This window comes from Diadema setosum, chromosome 6, assembly GCF_964275005.1.
Source record: "Diadema setosum chromosome 6, eeDiaSeto1, whole genome shotgun sequence".
NCBI classification, from domain to species: domain Eukaryota; kingdom Metazoa; phylum Echinodermata; class Echinoidea; order Diadematoida; family Diadematidae; genus Diadema; species Diadema setosum.
In genome coordinates this window covers 39,215,303-39,236,685 of record NC_092690.1, presented here as the reverse complement: position 1 = coordinate 39,236,685, position 21,383 = coordinate 39,215,303, and the positions used below count along the sequence as shown (strand labels likewise).

General features: G+C 37.8%; 1 protein-coding gene across 1 annotated transcript; it reads left to right on the top strand.

Annotated features, from left to right (window-relative positions):
• The first annotated feature begins 299 nt into the window (after positions 1-299).
• Positions 300-19,869, top strand: LOC140229789 (uncharacterized). The gene is made up of 5 exons (XM_072310023.1): positions 300-315; positions 1,262-1,585; positions 5,577-5,821; positions 9,691-9,744; positions 19,675-19,869. The coding sequence occupies exons 1-5, from the start codon at positions 300-302 to the stop codon at positions 19,867-19,869; spliced, it is 834 nt and encodes a 277-aa protein (XP_072166124.1).
• The last annotated feature ends 1,514 nt before the right edge of the window (positions 19,870-21,383 follow it).

Genomic DNA, 21,383 nt, shown 5'->3' with positions numbered 1-21,383 from the left:
CAATTTTGTAGACATTTAACCTCATGATCATAAGACCTTTTTAAGTAGAAAAGCCTATAGCTAATGAAAAATATATTAGAGTGTAAAAGCTGGAGGTATGAGGGAATGTTGGCAAAATTATAACTTTTAGTTCATCTTTGCCACTTTACCTTTGACCTTTTCACCCCATCATCCATAATTTTCTCCAAATAATCACTGCTTAATTTGGTAATCCATATCTTTACCTTGAATGTGTGCGCACATTTATAGGTACAGCTCTGTCCTTTTATCATCTCTCAAGTGCGATAGGGATACCTTAAATGGTTCCAGATTTAGGTGGGCCAAAATATTGATTCAGGATGAGCAACCCCTAAATATGCATCTGGCGACACTTTTTGGCAGAGGCAGATTCGAAGATTAGATGCCTTGCCATCACAAAAATTGCAGTGAATTGTCTCCGCACACACATCCCCCAAACACACACAAACTCTGTCATAATGCAGAAAGAAAATTTCATGAAATAATTTCAGTTGTATGCTGCACAGAATTTTGAATGTAGCTTTATATATTGATGATGTATAAGTTTGGACATTTCTGAAAGAATGTGCATTGCCTCCTTTTAGTCGGGAGGGGTCTGGTGAAAATCTTTCCTCAAATTTAATAAGCAGTGCTTCCCCATAAAGGGGGAATAGGTCTATCTGAAACGATGTACATCCGCAGGGCCTGTGTACAACAGTGCACGAATATGGTTTCAACAAAATTCCAGATACCATGAAGTAAAATTCAGGGCAAAATGTTATCATCTACATATTCTTTATACACTTCATGGGTCAGATAGAACGAAATTCCGAAATAAAACGAAATAATACATACTAGTACAAAGGACTTCGTTTTATGTCCATCACCGAGTGAAAGGGCGGCTGGAATGTCCTCAAAGCGGTGTAGTGAGTTCATGGTATAGTTCAAGGTTTGATTGGGTATTTGTAAATGATAAGTTGTAAAGCGTTATCAGAACCCTGGCATAACAAGATAGAAAAGCATAATCACAAAATGTTAACAGATCTTAAATAGACATTCACGTTATTATGAGTGAAAAGTAGTCCTAGGTGTACTAGACTGATGTAAGTGAACTTAGCCAAAAAGCCACGATTTGAACTTTCTCAATTCAAATCCAGATATCAATTTTTCGTTTCGTTTGTAATGATGCGTTCACATGATGTCATGAATGATTTTATGAATTCACTGCCCTTCCCTCCCCCGTACTCACCAATTTCGTGACCAGTGACCAAAGGGCAAGTGAGCACCAAACCTGTAGTTACGGCCTACTGGGGTAAATCTGTGGAACTTCCGTGTGAGATTTCAAGACCGCCCTTGGCTGTGCTTTGGTTTCAACACACTTTCATCGGCGCCCCGGATAATGAAGGAAGAGTTGTAGTGGAACACTTTGACAGTGAAAACATAGAAAAGGCAGGACAAAGGTTCGAAATCACCTCCAATTTTTCTCTGATGATACACAATGTGTCTGTGCAAGATGAGACAACGTATTCGTGCCTTGTGACATGGTTTGACGATCAGGTGACGAATTATACTGACCTCAGAGTAATAGGTAAGTCTATGTCAACTCTTTCCTCTTTTTCTTTTGTTCAGCATATTATTCAATCTTGTATAGTGTGTACCTCTACATCGAAATTGCTGATTAAGACTTAGGGATAGTGTTTAGATGGATGTTAGATAACTCATGCCCTCCACTGTTTATAGTCTGACAGTTACGTTTGGTAAATAAAACTACCATCTGGCTCCGCCCCCCCCCCTCCCTACCTAGGGTTACAGGACTAGATATCGGCAGCATGATGTCTGGTAGTGTTCGTGTCCTGTACGTGATGCCCTTGAGCCGGTCGGTGTCGGCTCAGTAGAGGACAGTGGTAAGGATGTTACATTGTCTCTATTTTTATTGTCACTGCTTCATAGTAATTATAGGAGCTACTAGCATTAGGTTCAGTATGAGTAAACGGGTCAAGCACCACCACCCACACTTAGAGTTGGACCGCAGGCGTAAGTGGAGAGGTAGATCGGATGCCTCCCACTTGCCACTTTTTTCCACCCAGATAACTCTTTGCAAATATGGATATACGACTCCGCGGTGCCTGGAAAATTCAGGATCGCTTAGTCGAATGTGGTGTGTGCAGTTCAATGTTTCCAGGATAGTATGACTGTACAGTCACGCTTACCTGGAAACATTGAACTACACATTACTTAAATATGAGACTGATCTGAAGTAAATAATTTTCACGCAACAACATAATTTTATATGATATTATAATGTACTCTTAAATAAATCTCACAAGGATTGGAACAATCATCTCCCAGCATTCCCACTGATTCCCATTGATCAGTTACTATCCATCCCCTTTAAAAATTCTGTATTTATGACCACCAAATGTGACTTCTTTTGGACTACTTCTATTTGAGCAAAATACATATTTTACGTCAGTTTAAAATATATATTTGACTTCCATTTTGTAAATATTTTCGCAAAAAAAGACTTTTTTTGACGTCAAAACTTGTCTAAGTAATTTGTGATTTACACTTCTTTCTGAAATATTTGTATGAGCACCAAAGTGTCAAAAAGACGTCACAAATATGACGTCTTTTAGATGTCTTCCATTTGAGCAGAAATACGATTTTTTGACGTCAGCTCATGAGACGTCTAAATGGCGTCGATCTTCGATTATTAATGCCAAAAGACGATATATTTTCTGACTTGTCTCTTATATCAGGGAATACGTCGCTATAGTATGACGTGATGAACGTCTCAGAAAGCAACGTAAATTTGACGTCATTTATACGGTGTTAATAATTATGACGCCATAAATATTTCCCGAACTGACGTAAATTTCACGTCTGTAATACGTTAATCAGATGACGTCATTAGTACGTCGCATAACTGACGTAAACTTTTCATTATGAATTAAATAAAATGTCATAAATACGTTGCAAAGCGACGAAAATTTTACCTCACATATAGGCCTACGTCGTTGATATGATATGAAGAATACTCACAAAACTAACCTCAGTTTTACGTCTTCTGTTCGACGCTTACTACGTCATAAATACGTCGCAAAACTAAAGCAGATTTCACGTTATTAATACGTCGCTCATGTGACGTCAGGAAATCATCATAAAACAGAGTGAATTGACGTCATTAATACCTCGTTTACATAACATGATAAATACGTCGCAAAGCAACATAGATCTTTACGTCGTCGATATGACGTGAAAAATACATTGCAAAATTGACGTAAATTTTACATCATTAATACGTCACTAACATTAGGTAAAAATATGTCTGAAGTAAACTCCACGTCATTAGAAGGTCTCTATTATGACGTGATGAATACGTTTCAAAACGTTAAAATTTCATCATTTTGTGGTCATTAAAATGTCATGGCACCACTTTGACCAGTTGCGGCAAAATTAAGACGTCTTTTCGACGTTAGTCTGCTATGTTGGACTAGATTGCGTGTGTTTAAACATGTCGTAAAACTGACTAAAAAGTACGTCATAAATAACTCTTCAACACGCTGTGATAAATACGTCGCCGAACTGACTTAAGTTTTGGGCCATAAATATATTTCTGGTAAGACGCGATAAATAGGTTTAAAAGTGACTTAAATTTTACGTCATTATAATAGTTCATTAATAAGACGTGAAAAATACGTCAAAAAACGTAAATTTCACGTCGTAAATACATCGTCACTGCGACGTCGCAAAATACGTCGCAAAGTGACATAAACTTTACGTCATAAATACGTTGCTAGTATGCCGTGATTAAAATACGTCGAAAAAGTACCGTAAATTTACGTCATATGTGACCCTGCACCTCAAAACAAACAAAAAGTCGCCAGACACGAATTTTTAGTTAAGACCATATTCTGAAAGAACAGATTTTAAGCTTTAAAATGATATATAACTCAAATCAAACGGACTCTCCTAACCTATCTAAATATTTGGAAAGAAAGCACAAACTCAGGAAAAGTGTGAAGTGAGAAAAGAGGCTCTGAAGTACAGTGTCTATTCAAGCGCTTAATCTTTACCAAACCGTGCTGGCTGTGCGATGAATGGGACAAAAACAGGAAGTAAACCACCAGAGTAACAACAATGAAGGGATTATCAGATTAAATTGAAATTAGGCATGCCTCATTAACACATTCCGTCCATAATTAATGCAACTTTCACAGCAGTAGCCCTATCTTGTCAAAAGTTATTAGAGTTGAAAGTGAAAAGTGTGGACAAGGTTTTTCAGAAATGAAAAAGGGATTCTAAAGACACACCTAATCACACTATTCTACCAAAAATGTTCGAGATTAACTGCTAAAAAACACACTTTCCTGCCCGTTTTATGATACCAAATTTTAGCATAATGTCAAAGAAGACCCGCTCTTTCAGAAAATATGAAAAAGTCAAGTTCGGCTAGGTTGACCCATTTCACTTATATTCAGTCCTCGCGCATAATCAGTGTGTGCGACTTTATGTTCGTTTTGAGGTGCACGGTCACAATTATATACGTCGTAAATACGACGTGATAAATGCGTAGCAAAAAGACCTAGAAATCACGTCATTTTATGGTCCTTCCTGACATCTGACCAGTTTGACCAGTTACGACCAAAATTAGACGTCTTATTGCTGTCAGGGGACGACCACGAGACCTAGAATCTCAAGGAGAACCAATCTGTTTCACATATCAAGACAACATTCAATCATTTTTATGTATGACAAGTATACAAAATGGGAAATGTGACTTTTGAAAGGGTAATCATTTATTGTTTTGCATCTATGACCTGTCAACGGTGGAAAAATAAAAATGCTACTAATGCTACTACAAGGGTTAGGAAAGCAGTTGAATTTGAAGGTTACTATCTTGAGAAGTAAAATTTAGAAACAACGTAGTGACAATATTTCTTTATCTTTATGGTTACAACCGCATCTTTCGAGCAAACTTCCGGGTTAGCAGCTTGGAAGAATTTACCAGTAAGAGCGGTTTTTCCCCCATTTTTTTTTATTTTTTTTTTGCCTGCTCACAAACGTCCAATTTTAGGTTAGCTCGTGATCATTCTCACACAGGGGAAGAAGGTAAACTTACCTCTTTCAACAGTGTATAAGATTGATGAATTCACAGATATATAATTATAATGATAGTATAAGTGTGAGATAGTCTGATGTCTCCTTATTCAATAAGGTTGACGCCATTTATGCAGAAGGGATCGAAATTAATAGTGAACAGTAAGCCCTGTAATGCCAACCAGACATAGCCGCCATCAACGGCGGTAAAGGCTGAAGGCTTGTCAGGTTAAAAAAGTGTGCAACGTCACGACATATATGGCATACATTTATGTATATAAACATTTATATAGATAGAGAGAAAACCAGAGAGGGATACACATATGTAATAAATTGAGGCGAATTAATCTACAAAAAGAATATACGTGGGTTGAATTGATAAGTACACAAAGTCATGCTCTCAATGTTCGCATGCCTTCAATTACAAAACACATGATTTGAATAATGCTGCTCTTTCCCCTTCCTATCATGCATGGTAGTATCTGCCGATGACAGATCCCCGATTACAGTCGACAATTGCCTGAAAAACGATTCTGGTAAGTGTGTGTACTACATCGACCCATCCGAATCGACGATTCAGCTGAGATGCAAAGTGGTTGGTGTACGGCCAGCAGTGAACTTGACCTGGACAGACCCCCTCACCGGTGAAGTGGTACCATCGGGGAAGACCTACAGGGACGTTGTTGTGAAGACGGGGCTCATAACCGTTTACCGAGATACCCAAGTAAGAAGCAACATGTAACTGAACTGACTTATAGTGAACTAACTGAAGTGCTGCACATGGATCTTTGTAGTGTACCATTGTACATAGATTATTGATAGGGCTCACATATAGGTAGATATATTTCCCTATAGAGACGTGTATTAAAACTCAAAATTAAACTCAAAATTAAACACACACAAAAAACATCTTCCAAACAAAATGCAATTTTTTTTTTTGGTCAAACTGCATTTCTGATTTTTTAAATTTTTTTTTCTTGATTTATTTTGGTATCTTTGGTACGGATTTGTGAAAGAGTCTGGGACATTCCATCTTATTTACAGTTGTGAGCCCTATATAGCAGAGGTCATATTTATCAATTGAGTTTTTATCATCATAAATGAAGAGCTCGGTTGCAAAAGGTACTACATCCATTTTCCGTCAAAATCCACTTTTTGGTCTTGATGTACTAATTTTTAGGACCTCTTTACACCTATACTAACGAAAAGCTGAATTTCCAACTAGAAAGTGTTAAAAAATTACATTTAAAAATCAGTTGGGTTGCAAAAGGTACTACATCCATTTTAGTTGGGTTGCAAAAGGTACTACATCCACTCCAATGACATCATCGGGAAATCAACCAATCAGAGAGCAGCATTGGCTTGACCCTCTACCATTGTCTACTGACTTAATCTGTAAACAAAAAAAGTTGGCTTTTGGCTTTTTGTTAAAATCACCACGCAAATCTGACCAATATCTTGAAAAACTCATCACATTTCTATCAAGCAATGTAGGAAAATGAAGGAGAACTCATTGACAAAACAAACCATCCCAGGAGAAGGACCATGAATTAAAAGTTGTCGACAAGAGCAAAGGAGAAACTGGAGAAATGACGCGACTCTCCTGTAGTCCCACATACTGCATCTATATACTGTCAGTTACCGGTACCGGGCATTACTGCTAGGGTGTTGAGTTTGAGCCATAATTGTCCCCAGAATAAAGTACAGACACTTTGTAGGTATGGTCTATTTCTTACATAAATAGCTTAACAGCTAATAAGTGTTTGACAACTAGTCTAAAAGCAAATGTTACTTTGTTAGATGTATACAATGGCATAGAATTCTGACATCCCTACCAACAGTGCTTTACCTGTGGGTATGCTGTGCTATTCTATTCGTGCATGATGTCAAGTACCAGGCCCCAGGGCTTGAAAGTACATAGTGACATACAGCTCTGAAAACTAGATTTATATTTATTCTTGTAAATGACACCTTTCACTTATACAATGTCACAAAGGTAATACCAAATGTGCGTTTATATTACTCATCGACGGTCTTGATTTCTATCAGCTATTAGATTATCAGATTTATCTGAAAGAACATACAAGAATGAAATTCATGTAATAAATTTAATTACACCGTTGAGAAAATACAGCACATTCAGATGCTACTTTTCACCTTTTACCTCAGACGTTTCATTGAAATATAATGGATAAAAGATAACGAATACAGTATTCTTGAGACACGTGAAGGGAGAATTCACAGGGAGAAAAATAGCCAAAAATTTAATACAAAGAGGAAAAAGATGAGAAATCTTGAGATAAAGCTCGTGAGAGAAAAACAAAAGGAGAAAACGGAAGAGAGAAATCACCTGGTGAGATATCGTGACCCCTCCCCATCTACAATGTGTATAACCGTTCACGCATAATGGATCCCCCCCCATGCTTATGACCAATGACAGTCATTCATTCAGAATATTAGTCAACAAGGGAGAAGTGGGGCAGTAGCGATGCACATTGGTTTGTTATTCTTGATGCTAATTGTAATAGGGCAGGGTATTGTCAATTACCTAGGCCCCCTTGACCTTGTATCCCATCCCCATCAACATCATTGCTGAAAAAATAAATCTGCGAAACATGTCATAATATCACACAAAATATATCTCTGGCATGTGAAATTTCGGTTTCAAAACGTACTACATCCACTTTCGGTTGCAAAAGGTACTACATCCACAAAAATATAAAAATGTTAAATTCATTAAAAAAAAGGAATGGACCAGGATTTTCTTAGAGAGTGGTTTTAGTGTTGTATCATCTAGCAGTTTAATAGGGGGAAATATCTTTCCAGTCTGAGCTTGCTAAATATGATAATTAAAAAATCGCGTTTTTCTCAGAACTTGAAATTATGGATGTAGTACCTTTTGAAACCGAACTCTTCAAATATGCTCTTTATCATACTTGCGCCTACATCATATGAGAAACTGCACATTGAAGGGTTGTAAGCTTCTCAAAGGGAAACTTTTGAAAATGATGCCCTTTGGATTTTTTTTACAAATAAATCTTGCAGTATTCATTAGTTCTTAATAAGATGAATTCATACATGATAGATGCATTGATCAGTAATCCTTGATTAAGGGGTTATCAGCATCATCTTATTGTCTACAACGTACTGTAAAAAAACTCTGATTAATCAAACAAATTAACTTTATGTATTTTGAACTGTTTCAGTGGTAACCAAAACAAAGAAATACGTTAAAATACAACAAACACTCAAAGTTGTGTGATACCTATGAATACTATGTACTAAGATATAGTACCACAAGAACATAAAAAGAAAACAAATTTTAGTCAAGCAGAGTTAGAGAGGAGTAGAGTAGGAAGAGGGAGTTGGGGAGAGAGAGATGGATTTGACACATTTGATCAACATTAAATCAGCAGAGCTTATATGGGATGAATACTTCCCATTGAGTTTTGTGCATTGTACATGCATACTCTATAGGGCTAACACAGGTAAATGATTCCCCCATAGATATGTTTTAAATTTGAAATTCAAAAAGATCTGTAAAATAGCTGGGGAAAAATGAGGTGTTTTATCTTCACCCACCTGAAAAAGTGAGATATACCCTTTCATCCATCAAATTTCCAAGGCAGGTTCTTCAGCTCAAACTCTGTCCAAGGGTCTGCAAAGCCAGACTAAGAGTTTTTATTTACCCCCCCCCCCCCCAAAAAAAAAAAAAAAAAAATAAGTAGATGCACCCAATCAAATAAAGTCCCTTCAAATTCCATGAGAAAAGTTCTCATCTTTCAACCAAAACGCTGTAAAATAGCTGGGGAAAAATGAGATGTTTCATCTTCACTAATCTGAATAAGTTAGATATACCCTTTCATACATCAAATTTCCAAGGCTGGTTGTTAAGCTCAAACTCTGTCCAAGGGTCTGCAAAGCCAGACTACGAGTTGCTTTTTTTCACGCAAAAGAAAAAAAAAATCTGTAAATGCACCCAGTCAAATAATTATAGTCCCTTCAAATTCGATGAGAAAAGTTTTCATCTTCCAACCAAAATGCAGTTTGTAGAGGAATTGATACTCAAATCTGCAGCTTTCCATTTTTTTGTTGTTGTCAAACTGCATTTGTGAATTTCATTTTTTTTTTCATTTATTTTGGTATCTTCGGTACGATTATGTGAAGCGGTCATCGTCATTCCATTTGATTTAGAGGTGTGATCCCTATAGTGCAACTAGGGTGAGGGGGCAATATTCACCTCTCTTTCTTTCTCTCTTTCTCTCTGTGTATGTCTGTGTAAGTTCGCATTTGTGTACAATATAAAGCCTCTCTCGCTCTTTGTCACATTTATTGCTCCTTTATTCCAATCTAACCGGATACAATATAGATGTATGATTTGTTTGTGAGATGTAACTGCACGAAAATCTACTTCATGATAAGCATTTTGATAGACAAAATACATGTACTTACTTAACAAGCGCCTCGTGATCTTTGTTACGAAGTAAATACAGCAGATACATGTATAGAAATCACTGAGTCTGCTTTATCAGATTTATTATGCTCAAAGTTGGGATCTCTCATACCCAGCAATGTTCTGTTGCAAATTATTAGGTTTCTGCTTCAGACACTGATCAGGATCTGATATGCCAGGCGAATGGAGAAGCAGTTGGAGGAACTACCCATCTTACCGTCTCTCTGCGGAATAGACCTCAAGGTATTTAGTTTAGTTGTAATGGAAACCTTCCAAAAGCCCAAATCATGTAAACCAATATATTGAAGAAATATGTGAGACTTCAAATTGCCGCAGAATTGCCGCAGTTCTCTTTTTATATCCGATTGATATGATGGATGGAAATTTAGCTGGAAAACTACAAGTCTTTCTTTTGAGTGACAGCTGTGATCTGATTAATACAGTATATTCAACTTTGTAGTTTGAATTTCGCTGATGTCGGGGTGAGGTTAAAATTCTTGTTGGAGATACAATCAGAACACCATCTGAAAGATAGAAATTACTACCACTTTTTCGTTCGACATTATTTTCTTACATTAAAGATAGTTTAAGTAGGGTGTGGTATAATTCATTTTTTTAAAGATAAAACATCGTTCGCCAAGGCGACCCAGGAATGATCACTGCCAGGTACCCATTTCAACACCTGTTGGTTCAGAGGGGGCATTGTAGGTATATTTGTTTTTTTTTTTAAATGCAAGAATGAACCATGTTCTACGTAAAGGTCCTATTTGCTTTTGGGAGAGTGATTTGAAAAAAAAATGTTCAAGATATCACATTTCATGCATAAAATACAACAGGTATGTTTTATCACAAAACATCCTACCATATACAGTTTTTTGCAGTAAAGCCAAAAATATAAGGAGATATCAGTATTTTTCTCATTAAACCATAACTGTATGGGCGATTTAGAGAGGAAACATTTTTATTATAACAATTTTTCATATCTTATATTATCAACAATACTTAAGATTGGTTATGCAGATTCACACTTTTACAGTGGTTGTTTCTATCCCTAACTCACATTTATAACGGTTTTAAAGCACTAATGCTGCGTTTTTGTTTCTTCTGCAAATTATGAATTATGCCTTTAATCTTGTTAAAATTATTAATCCAGGCTAACAGACGATCAACTATTTCACCAACTTTGGCATAACATGTGAAACTTAGTGTTCTTTATTAGGACATATCTGACCATCTTTCATATTCATGATGAGCAGGCAGATTGTATCAAATACAAAGAGCATGAATGTTTGAAAAAAAAAAACACACACACAGATGACGCTTTTTTAAATGATTTACAGTGATTTAAGTAAATAAATATTGCAGAAGGTATGTTGTTTTAAAAAAAAATATGTCGATAAATTCCTTGGATTTTTTCTTGCAAGAAAAAATCCGTCTGAATTAAATAACTTCAAAAGAAAAAATATATAGGCCTACGTATAATATGAACGTATATTGAAATTTTGAAAACATTATTACTTAACATATCCCATCAGTCTTTCAGTGTATGGTAGGAAAAAAAATCTTTTTTATAAAGTTTTTTTTTCGTAATACACTAGAAACAGTGAGCTTAGTTCACACGAGATATTGTGTTACTTTCATTTTGTTATCGGTACATTGTATCATTAGGTGTTGTTACTACTATCAAATAAATCTGACTACTTCCTTATACAAGATCAAGGTCCCTCTGGTCGGAATTCCAAGACAATCATTGTGGCAACTCTAGTGACACTCCTCGTACTGACTGTCATTACTGCGGTAATTGGCTGGAGCTGTAGGCGAAGTAAGTTTGAAGCAATGACACGCAGGACAAATTAAGTCATAATGCCCTTCATTTATTGTGGGAAAGAGAAAAATCCTGCAGGTATCTCAGAAAAGTAATGAGTATAACAATGTATTATGCAGTCAAACCTACTCTACACGGCCACTAAAAAAAAAAAGATCCCACAGAGAAAAGCCATGTAGGTGAACATGTTCATAGTGGCCACTTTTATCATCTCCCTTGGGTGCCCGCTTTAGAAAGGTTTGATACTATATCTAAAACTACAACCACGAACCCTATACTTCTCTTCAGCGTCATGCTACGTTGGATGTATTATTGACACATGTATGTATAAGACATAAGTATAAGTACCTTATATATTTATGGGTCCCAAACTTGCTAAAAAAATTGAAATTTTAACGTCAAATATTGTCATGATTTAGATATCATTCGAATCTGAAGCTGACAGATATCCAACACCCTGGGGAAATATTTGGAAATTACTGTATTACGTCATAATATTATATGCACGAAGCAAAATGTTTTTTCATTGTCTTAGAATCTATACTTAGCTCATTTAATGTGTTACTGAAAATGTGTAATGTAACCGATTACCATTGATCAATAATAAGTTGAATCAAGAAACTGGAAAACAAACTCACTGTTGCGACCTACTATCAACTGGCTTTTTCGGGCGAATGTTGCTCCCGATGATGGAATGGCCCTTAAATAGTGCGAGATTGCGCAGAACGCACTGGACCTTGTTCAGCGCGCGAAAAACGGCTTGGGATTTTGCGAACGGCCCGGTCCCACGCATGTGATAAAATTGAAACGGAGACCTCCTCTCTTGTTGAGTGTAGGTCTCTCCACACGTTCCCAGATGGCTTTCTTAACGCCCCTCTCAAACCACTTGGATTCTCTATCCAGGATGATCACTTCATTGGTGTTAAAAGGGTGTTTGCTAGCGTTGATGTGTGTGTATACTACTACCCGGGATACTCTCTGAGTTGCTGGGTCTTTGATGTTGGTTCATGCGAAATTTCAGTGATTGTTGGGTCTCCCCTATGTAAGTCATTGCAATCCTCCAAGGAATATCGGATACTATATATGGACCAAGTTTCTCTGCTTCTCTTTTGCGACTTGGTCCTTAACATGTATAAATCTCTGCCTCAATGTGTTGTCGGGCTTGAAAGCAGTTCTGATGCCCTGTTTCTGGAAAAGCCTCTTGATCTTGTCTGACAAGTGATGGTGACTTTCCGTCCCTGAACACCGTAAGCTCTCCGTTCTTGCTTGGTTGCTTCGGTGTGTCGGCTTTAGAGAATGTCCAGTCAGGGTATCCACATCCAGATAGGGCGCTTTTGATGTTGGTCTTTTCTTTTGCGACTTCATATGAATTGTGAACTATGGTATCTGCTCTGTGGAAGAGGGTCCTGATGAGTTTGTGAACCAAGGGATGATGTGACTGGAAATTTAGATGCTGGTCCGTATGGGCTGGTTTTCTGTACACTGAAGTGGAAAGGGTGCCATCAGATTCGGTGTGAACCTCCACATCTTAGAATGCCAGGTTTCCATCCTTGCATGTTTCTTGCGTGAAGGAAATGTGTGTGTCCAAGGAGTTGATGTGATTGAAGAAATAAGAACTTTTTTCACAGAAGAAGAAGCCAACTATTGGCGAAACGTCGCAACAGTGAGTTTGTTTTCCAGTTTCTTGATTCAACCTATTATTAATAGTTTTTTTTTTTCTTGTACTTCGGCTGGATGTATGAGAGGAATTTACATCATACTACCATTGTTATTGTTATTGTTATTTTGTTGATTATGATGATCATTATCATTAAGTGCTTTTATTTCAATATGAGTGATATATGAATGTATTCAATGAAGTCAATATGCATTTCAGGATCGCAGGAAACGAAGCGGGACGAGGAAAATGAGGCTAATGGTGATATTCTCTTGAATTGTGGCAGAAATACCGAAATAGGTAATTTTCAGCTTCTTCCATGCCTGTAAAGGGAACAATTCTGAGTTTCCTGTTTTATTTTATAAAACTTTTGGAATATCTTTGTGATATTTGAGATATCTCGTATACGCATATTTGATGGAATCAACATTAGGGAAATCACACACACAAAAAAAAAATCTACTGATGGGGGGGGGGACTGAGGGAGGAAAGGGTCGATTAAAAGGGGAAATTCCCCTCATACATGAGGGAACCTTCAGTTTTCGGAATATAAGTGATAAGTCTTGTGCACTCAGAATTATTCATAATTTTTTTTTTGTAAATCTAAAAAGTGTACTAAGCTAGGGAAAGAGGCACAGAGGGGGGGGGGGGGGGGGTTGGGAGGGGGATACCCCCTCCCAAGCACGAGAGATTTTGCATATTTTGAATTGAAATTCAACGATCTGGTGCACACTTTGAGTGAAATATTCACAAAAATATCTTATTTGATGAAAGGTTGCAAAGGAGACCCGCTTCATGTGCATGCATATAGTATACACGCATTTTTTTCCGCCTCCCAAATCCCCGGTCCAAATCCTAGGGGGGGGGGGGGGGCGACAGCCCCCATCGCCCCCCCCCCCACCTGGCTACGCCAGTGGTGACATCAGTGACCATACAAGAGTAGCATTGCAACCTTAAGGGTGGAGGAAGATCTTTGGTCTGTACACGTACCGACTCTCAGACTCAAGCTTAATTCCCTCTAATCACCTTGGGGAAATTTCAGAAACTGATTGTAACACCCATAAGAATCACATAACAAACATTAAAGTATGGTGAAAAAGAAAAAGAAGAAGATATTCATAAACAAGGTAATTTATACATTTCTGAAACGATAAAGTCTCAAGGAACATGAATGATTAACTTTAAGAATGTAAAAACGTCTCCATGCAGAACGAAAGAGAAATGGTGTTTTGAGACCTATTTTACACCAACAGAACCCGATGTGACGGCGAAATTTTGGTGACCAAAATCATAACATTACGAAATGTGCGCTGTGCTACCACCCCATCCACATAGTGGGCTACGTCTATGGGGGGCCATTGTGGACGTGGTTCGTTTGGGGCATACGTATGGAGAGGTAGTCTGCCCGTTTCCATGGATATGCCTGAAACAAGTTGTGTCCGCGGCGGCCTTCCATATCCGTCGCCTCTCCCTCGCTTCTTCTACCACTCCGACTTTGCCAATGTCACTATCAGTGTCATCTTCACTGTCATCGCTCAATTCACTCTCGATGTCAAACTCAAAGTCTTTCCGTACAATATCAAGTAAAAATTTGACGTTTTAATGTCTCAGCTGAGAAAGCAGTGGCGACTTAAGACGGGCCATATATCGCATCCGCTCACCAAGAAATAGGTGCTTTATGAATGGCGGCCTCGATGTCCCGCTTCACTCGTAAAGGGTTTTGTTCATTTCGTGATGTCATATTCTAGGGCTCGAAAAAGATGGCTGTTCCGGAGCGAATATAGGTGAAGCAAATCAGTCAGTTTTAACTCGCAATTTCTCAGTGGCGCGAATATCTTTTAATAAGTCACATTAAAAATCTGTTTTAGGAGACATTTCTCTCTGTTTTGACACTTTCTATTATGTGATTTTCTTGATTTTAATGCCTCTTTCACCATATTTTAAATGTTGCGACACAAATTGACGCCCCGTCACAAATTGTCGCCTCCTGAAACAGGCAACAATTTGTGCATGGAGTTGACGGCACAAATAAAATTGTCGCCCGCCATCGAAGGATATTTTTGGGGGTAATATCACTTTTGACTTATAATCATTGAAATACCTACACATATTACATGGCTACATCCATGCAAACAAACCTTGTAAAAAGTCAAGGTGAGGTTTCAAGAAAGTGTTTATGTGCCCGCGCACATGATAATTGAGTGTTCGTTTGTGACTACCCGGAGGTCCCCGTAGATGATCCGCACATGACAGTACCTAGCATGTATTTCAAAAGTAGTCGCCCGGAGGTGCGCACGCATATTTTTTTTTTTACCCGCAACCGTGTTTAGGCCCTGTCACACCTTTCCGGGCAAGCTACTCGGGCTTGTTACGTGTAGGGATTTTCTAGCATACCGGACATTCCTGAGGTCTTACTTGCTGGACGCGTTATACTTGCGAGTATACTGTGTGACCCTTGTACCAGTCGCGTGGGGGCTGACAACTCAGTGAAGGAATTCCTCTAATGGAATGGCTGAAATCCCACAGAATTTCATTATCTTGGCTGCATACGGGACTGCGAAGTACCTGCGCGGGAACTGCCTGGATAGTACTGCCGCTAAGGGTCTCCTACTGGCGTTCTGCGTGGACCTCTAGGACTCACCCGGAAAAAGTTTTGGTCATGCTCAAAACTTGGCTGCGGTTAAATCGGACTTGCGTGAGCACCTCCGGGCAACTACGCGCTAGATACTCTCAGGAGCGGACCAACTGCGTAGAGCTCCGGGGAGTAAATTTGTTTCCCCGCAAGTCAAGCCGCAGAAGTTCCCCCGTACGGTATGACAAGGCATGAATGAAAATTGCAAACATTCTTGTTCTCCCGCTGAAAATCTTCTACGTGCTGGAAACTACCTCCTCGCCACAAGCCCGCGTAGCTTGCCCGGAATGGTGTGACACGGCCTAAACAATTCCCAGTGCATGGCCGCCAATTTGTGCAGCTACGTTTCATTTTGCCAGCACAAATTGTCGCCATCGAAGTCAAAAATTGGGAACTGCACAAGCAGCACAAATTGTCGTCAGGCGACAATTTATGCAGGGCGATTATCTATGCAGGGGCGACAATTTATGCAGGGCAACAATTTGTGACGGGGCGAAAATTTGTGCCGTAACAAATGTTTTTTCATCGTCTTAAGATCTACATGATATCAATACGTTACGGAAATGCGTAATGTAATCTATTACCTTGTAATTGTTATCATTGTTATGATTATTGTTGTGACTATCATTATGTACTATACTTTTGATACGAGTTATATATGAATACATACAATGAAATAAATACACATTTCAGGATCGCAGGAAAATAATCTGGAAGAGGAAGATGAAGCTACTGCTGGTCTTTGTTTCGAATCTGGCTTGAAGTCCGAAATAGGTAATTTTCAGCATCTTTCATGCATGTTCAGGAACAGTTCTGGTTCATTTTTTGTTGTTGTAATTTTTTTTTTTTTACAAGCCGCGAGCTCCCATTGTCAAAAAAATGTCCCTGCAAATCGTTTGGTTGTCATCATTAAGGTTTTTTGTTTCATTTCCACACTCTGCGTAATCATTGTTTCATTTGGCATGTTCACATATGAATAAAGAGACACATTCATTGATTCACATTACGTATGTACTATAGGCATACAAGGTATAATATAAAGAAGTCCATGTTTATATGCGTTGTACAGTGTACTTCCGTTCTACCTAAAAAAAAAAAAACACACACACACACATACACACACATTCACCTACACACACACAAATGCAAATTGACATTTTTGTGACATCAGTGTCCATATATTATAATAATGACCGACCCTTACACGCAATTTAAATCCCTTTAAGCCCCCTCTACCATTAGACTGGGGAAATATTTTCGGAAATGATGGTAATACCTCATAAAATCACATAACGTTCTTTCATTGTCTTAAAATCTATACATTGATAATTTGAGTGCATTACGGAAAATGCGTATTGTAATTTAAAACCATTTTTTGGGGTAATGATTATGGTTATGATTATCATTTGGTATTAAGTAACGGCAGTGAAATAAATATAACAAATAATTTTAAATAATGGCCTGCTTCAGAGAGATTTCCTTTAACATGCCAAGTGGCTTCCCAAGTGTGAGTTGAGTGAAGACAGCATTGGAAGACATGTGCCATTTGTTGGAGAGTTTAACCATGATGTAAACAGATACGGATGGATTTCAAAATTTGACTTACAAGTAGCCTGAAATAAATCTTTATATAATAGCTAAAAAGGAGTTGGTTTCATCTTACCTTCAAGTATAGGAACATCTGACATGTGAGAAATTCAAACACTCATTATATGCACTTTATCACCACTACATATGAAAATCATAATAATATTTTGAAATGAACCTTATTTTCTCATCACTTTGCTATGTCTTATTGGGATAATCCCTTGTGTAATGAAGCAAAGCAGAAACAAGCTACTCATCGGAGCTTCAAATTGAAGTCATTAAGATGGCACCATTATTTTACAAACATGCTAAAGACATGAAAGAAGTCTTAATCATTCATTTTGTTATAATAAAACAAACATATAATTTTCCTTCTCAGTGTTTGTGCTTTGCATCAACCTTTTTCTAATATGCATTACTAAGCATGGGCCATGAATAGAATCTACAGGTAAAATAACAAATGCAAATCTTAAATTTTGTGAGAATAAAATCTACTCGACCTGGCTTAGAAAGTAACAATGTGGTGGCATTGTTATAGAACTTTAGTAATTTCTGTCCAGGAATGTGTTTACATACTTACTGTTTACATAATGTGTAAAGCAGATATCATCATAAGTGTATACACAGTGATTCACGCCATCAGGGATTTGTTGATGTTATATGTAATTATATATATATATATATATATATATATATGTAATTATATTTCTTTTTTTGGGGGGGGGGGAGGAATTGTAATTTACAACTTGTCAATAGGCGTTTTTAAAGTAGATTCGAATCGAAAGTTTATATCATGCATGTCCCTTAAGGCGTGATGCAGCATGTGTTTGTGGAGGAAAATTATCTTATCATAAGATTAGTTGCTCTTTTTATTTTACATATAATTGTAAGCAGAGTATAATTCGATATTTTCACAGTCACCTGTGTCATTACTCTGACTAGGCGAGACAGCGTTTAATGGTAGATTCAATTAACACGATTTCTATCATTTTATTTTCATGTTGTTTTTGCAGATAAAAGGAAATCCAAGCTTTAGTGCTTCAAAGTAGCTATAACATGTGAGTTAGGGCTAGAAACACCTAATGTAAAAATATCTATCTCTTAAATAACAATTAATATTTTAGAGCGTCTTTTCCACTCGATACAAAGCTCTTTGAGATGTCATCCCTGGTAGCCATAGGAGATAAAATATATACAAAATACCAGGCAGCGACAGTACAAGTCCAGTGCACATATAGGGACATCAAAATAAGTGAGTCTTCAAGTTTTGTTTGAAATGATTAAGTGTTGGTGATGATTTCAGAAGAGGAGGGAGCTTATTCCACAGCCTAGTAGCAGAAGAAGAGAAAGCTGCATTGCCAGCTAGTTTTTTCTTGTGCGGTTGAGGGAAGGTATTGGATGATGAAAGACGAGTGCGCCTAGAGTGAGAGTGTCGTACCAGACACCCCCCAATGTACTCTGGAGCTCTGTTGTTGACTACTTTGTAGACCAGTAGGAGAAGCTTGAAGGATATTCTTGCTTTGACTGGCAGCCAGTTGAGTTGACGTATAAGAGGAGTGGCATGAAAACGTGAACGAACATGGTATACAAGTCTAGAGGCAGCATTCTGAACTCCTTGTAAGCGATCCACATTATAGCCTGACTGATTCCGCCAAGAAGAGCATTCCAGTAGTCGAGTCGCGATAAGACCAATGCACGGACTGCTGTGTGACAAGTAGAAGCATCATTAAATTTTCTGATCCTCCACAGATTTCTGACGTTGTAGTTGGCTAACTTACAGATCTGTGAAACATGCGTGCTCATCACTGCATCAGAGGAAAAGATAACTCCAAGATTGCGCACATGATCAGAGGGAGAGATGAGAGTTGTACCAAGAGCAAGTTTGATGTCCTGTACAAGCTTAAGATGGCGTTAGGAGGCAAGAACAAGAAACTCTGTTTTTATCTTCATTGAGTTTCAGTTTGTTCACAGTCATCCAATCTTGCACTTTACCCACACATCTGGACAGTGCATTCAGAGTGAGTTCAACACTGGAAGGGTCACTGGGGTCAATTAAACTCAAGATAGATTTGCACGTCATCTGCATACATACACTGTATGATACTTAACATTTTCAGCACGAAGAAGATTTCCAAGAGGACTGGTATACATGGTGAACAATAGGGGCCCAATTACAGATCCCTGTGGAATACCAACCACTGAAGTACACTCCCTAGACAAGTCATAGTGTGACCAAACACGCAGACACGACTCCTTCGATTTGTGAGGTAAGAAGCCATCCACTGTAGAGCTGAACCTTTGATACCAAAGGTGTTGTGTAAGCGGTCGAGCAGAATTCCATGATCGATTGTATCGAACGCAGCAGACAGGTCAAGCATTACCAGCATTAGCATAACCCCTTTCCTTTTTTCAATGTTTCGAAGGATATCATCTTGGACTTTGAGAAGGGCTGTCTCGCAGCTATGGTTACTCTTATAGGCAAACTGAAAGGACTCGGAGAGATGAGACTCGTCCATGTACTGAACAAGCTGAGATGTGACTACACGTTCAATGATCTTGGATCTAAACTAGATATTGGAAACTGGTCTGTAGTTCTTGAGAATATCTTTGCCACATGAGGATTTCTTTATCACTGGAATCAAAATAACTTGTTTCAGTGAGTCTGAGAAAGTTCCTGTTGAGAGAGATATTTACCAAAGCAGTGACCGACGGAGCAAGAATTGGAAGATGCTTTTCAGCAACCATATGGGTAAAGGACATGACTGCTAGTTAATTAGAAGGACTCATCATCATATTCCGTGTAAGTTCAGTAGCAGTTACCTCAGAAAATTGAAATTCATGTTGAGTTTGCTGATCTGCATACATGGGATTCAAGACTAAGTTGCTGCACTGGTAACTCGGGTCACAGCTAATATCATTGACCTTAATGTGAACAACAGTCACAACAAACTTTTTTCTACAATAAGACGTCTGCAGTTATTTTTCATCAAGAAAATAGTGATATTTATCACTGTATTTTAGGCTTAATTGCAGTATCTTTATATATTATGGTAGGATTTTTGTTTTGTGTGTGTGTGATATACAACTTACTTTCCTACACACATACATCAAATGTGGTATCTCGAATTTTTTAATCATTGCTTCCAAAGGCAAACAGTACCCTCGTTACGTTTTCGGCCATAGTTTTGTGGTATGGCGCTCTGATATGAAATTATTAAGTTAAGCCATGCAGTCAAAGGAGAATTTAGCCATGTCTCAACTCTCCTCGGGAAGGCCATTTTAGAATTTCTCATCGCCGATCAAAATCAGCAAATCAAACCTCCATCAAATTTATCAAAATGAAAGACTAATATACAATCACAATAAGAATGATATTACACATAATCACTAACTAGCAAATGGCTGGCATGAGAGAAATAGAGGAGGTAATATTTGAACTTCAGAAGATCACTTCTTGCTGTCTGTCGATTTTTTTAAAATTCAGAAACAATAATTTGGAGCCTCTGCAACACTGATCGATAATATATTTCAGAAACAATTATTTGGAGCCTCCGCAACAGCCATGATTATGTTGATCAATGTATCGTTGTTACGGACATATCAGATCATTTTCCCGTTATAGTCTCTTCCATTTCTACTATACCTGAATCGCATAAACAAAAGGTGTGCAAAAATTTATCGCAATCACGAGTGTTTTCCGATCATAATGTCCAACTGTTCAAACAATGTTTATCCGAAATTGATTTTAATGACGTTTTTGACTCAACTGATCCGAATGATGCGTATGATAGATATATGAATATTTTGATAGCCTTATATCACGTGCATTTCCCTTTGAAAAATCAAAGAGGAAACTACAAAACAGTTCCGCGCTTACCTTGGATAACAGAAGCTTTACTTAGATCCATAAACAGGAAAAATACTTTGTTTTACAAATATAAATCACGTAATACAGCTTTTAATAAATCAAAGTACATTAAATATCGGAATACTCTTACCTCTCTGTTGCGTAAAGTAAAAAAAAAAGATTATTTTTGTTCTTTGTTTGAACAGCACAAGTCAGACGCAAAATCTACTTGGCATGTAATAAATAGTGTTATTCATAAACGTGTAAATAAGGGTATTATTGATA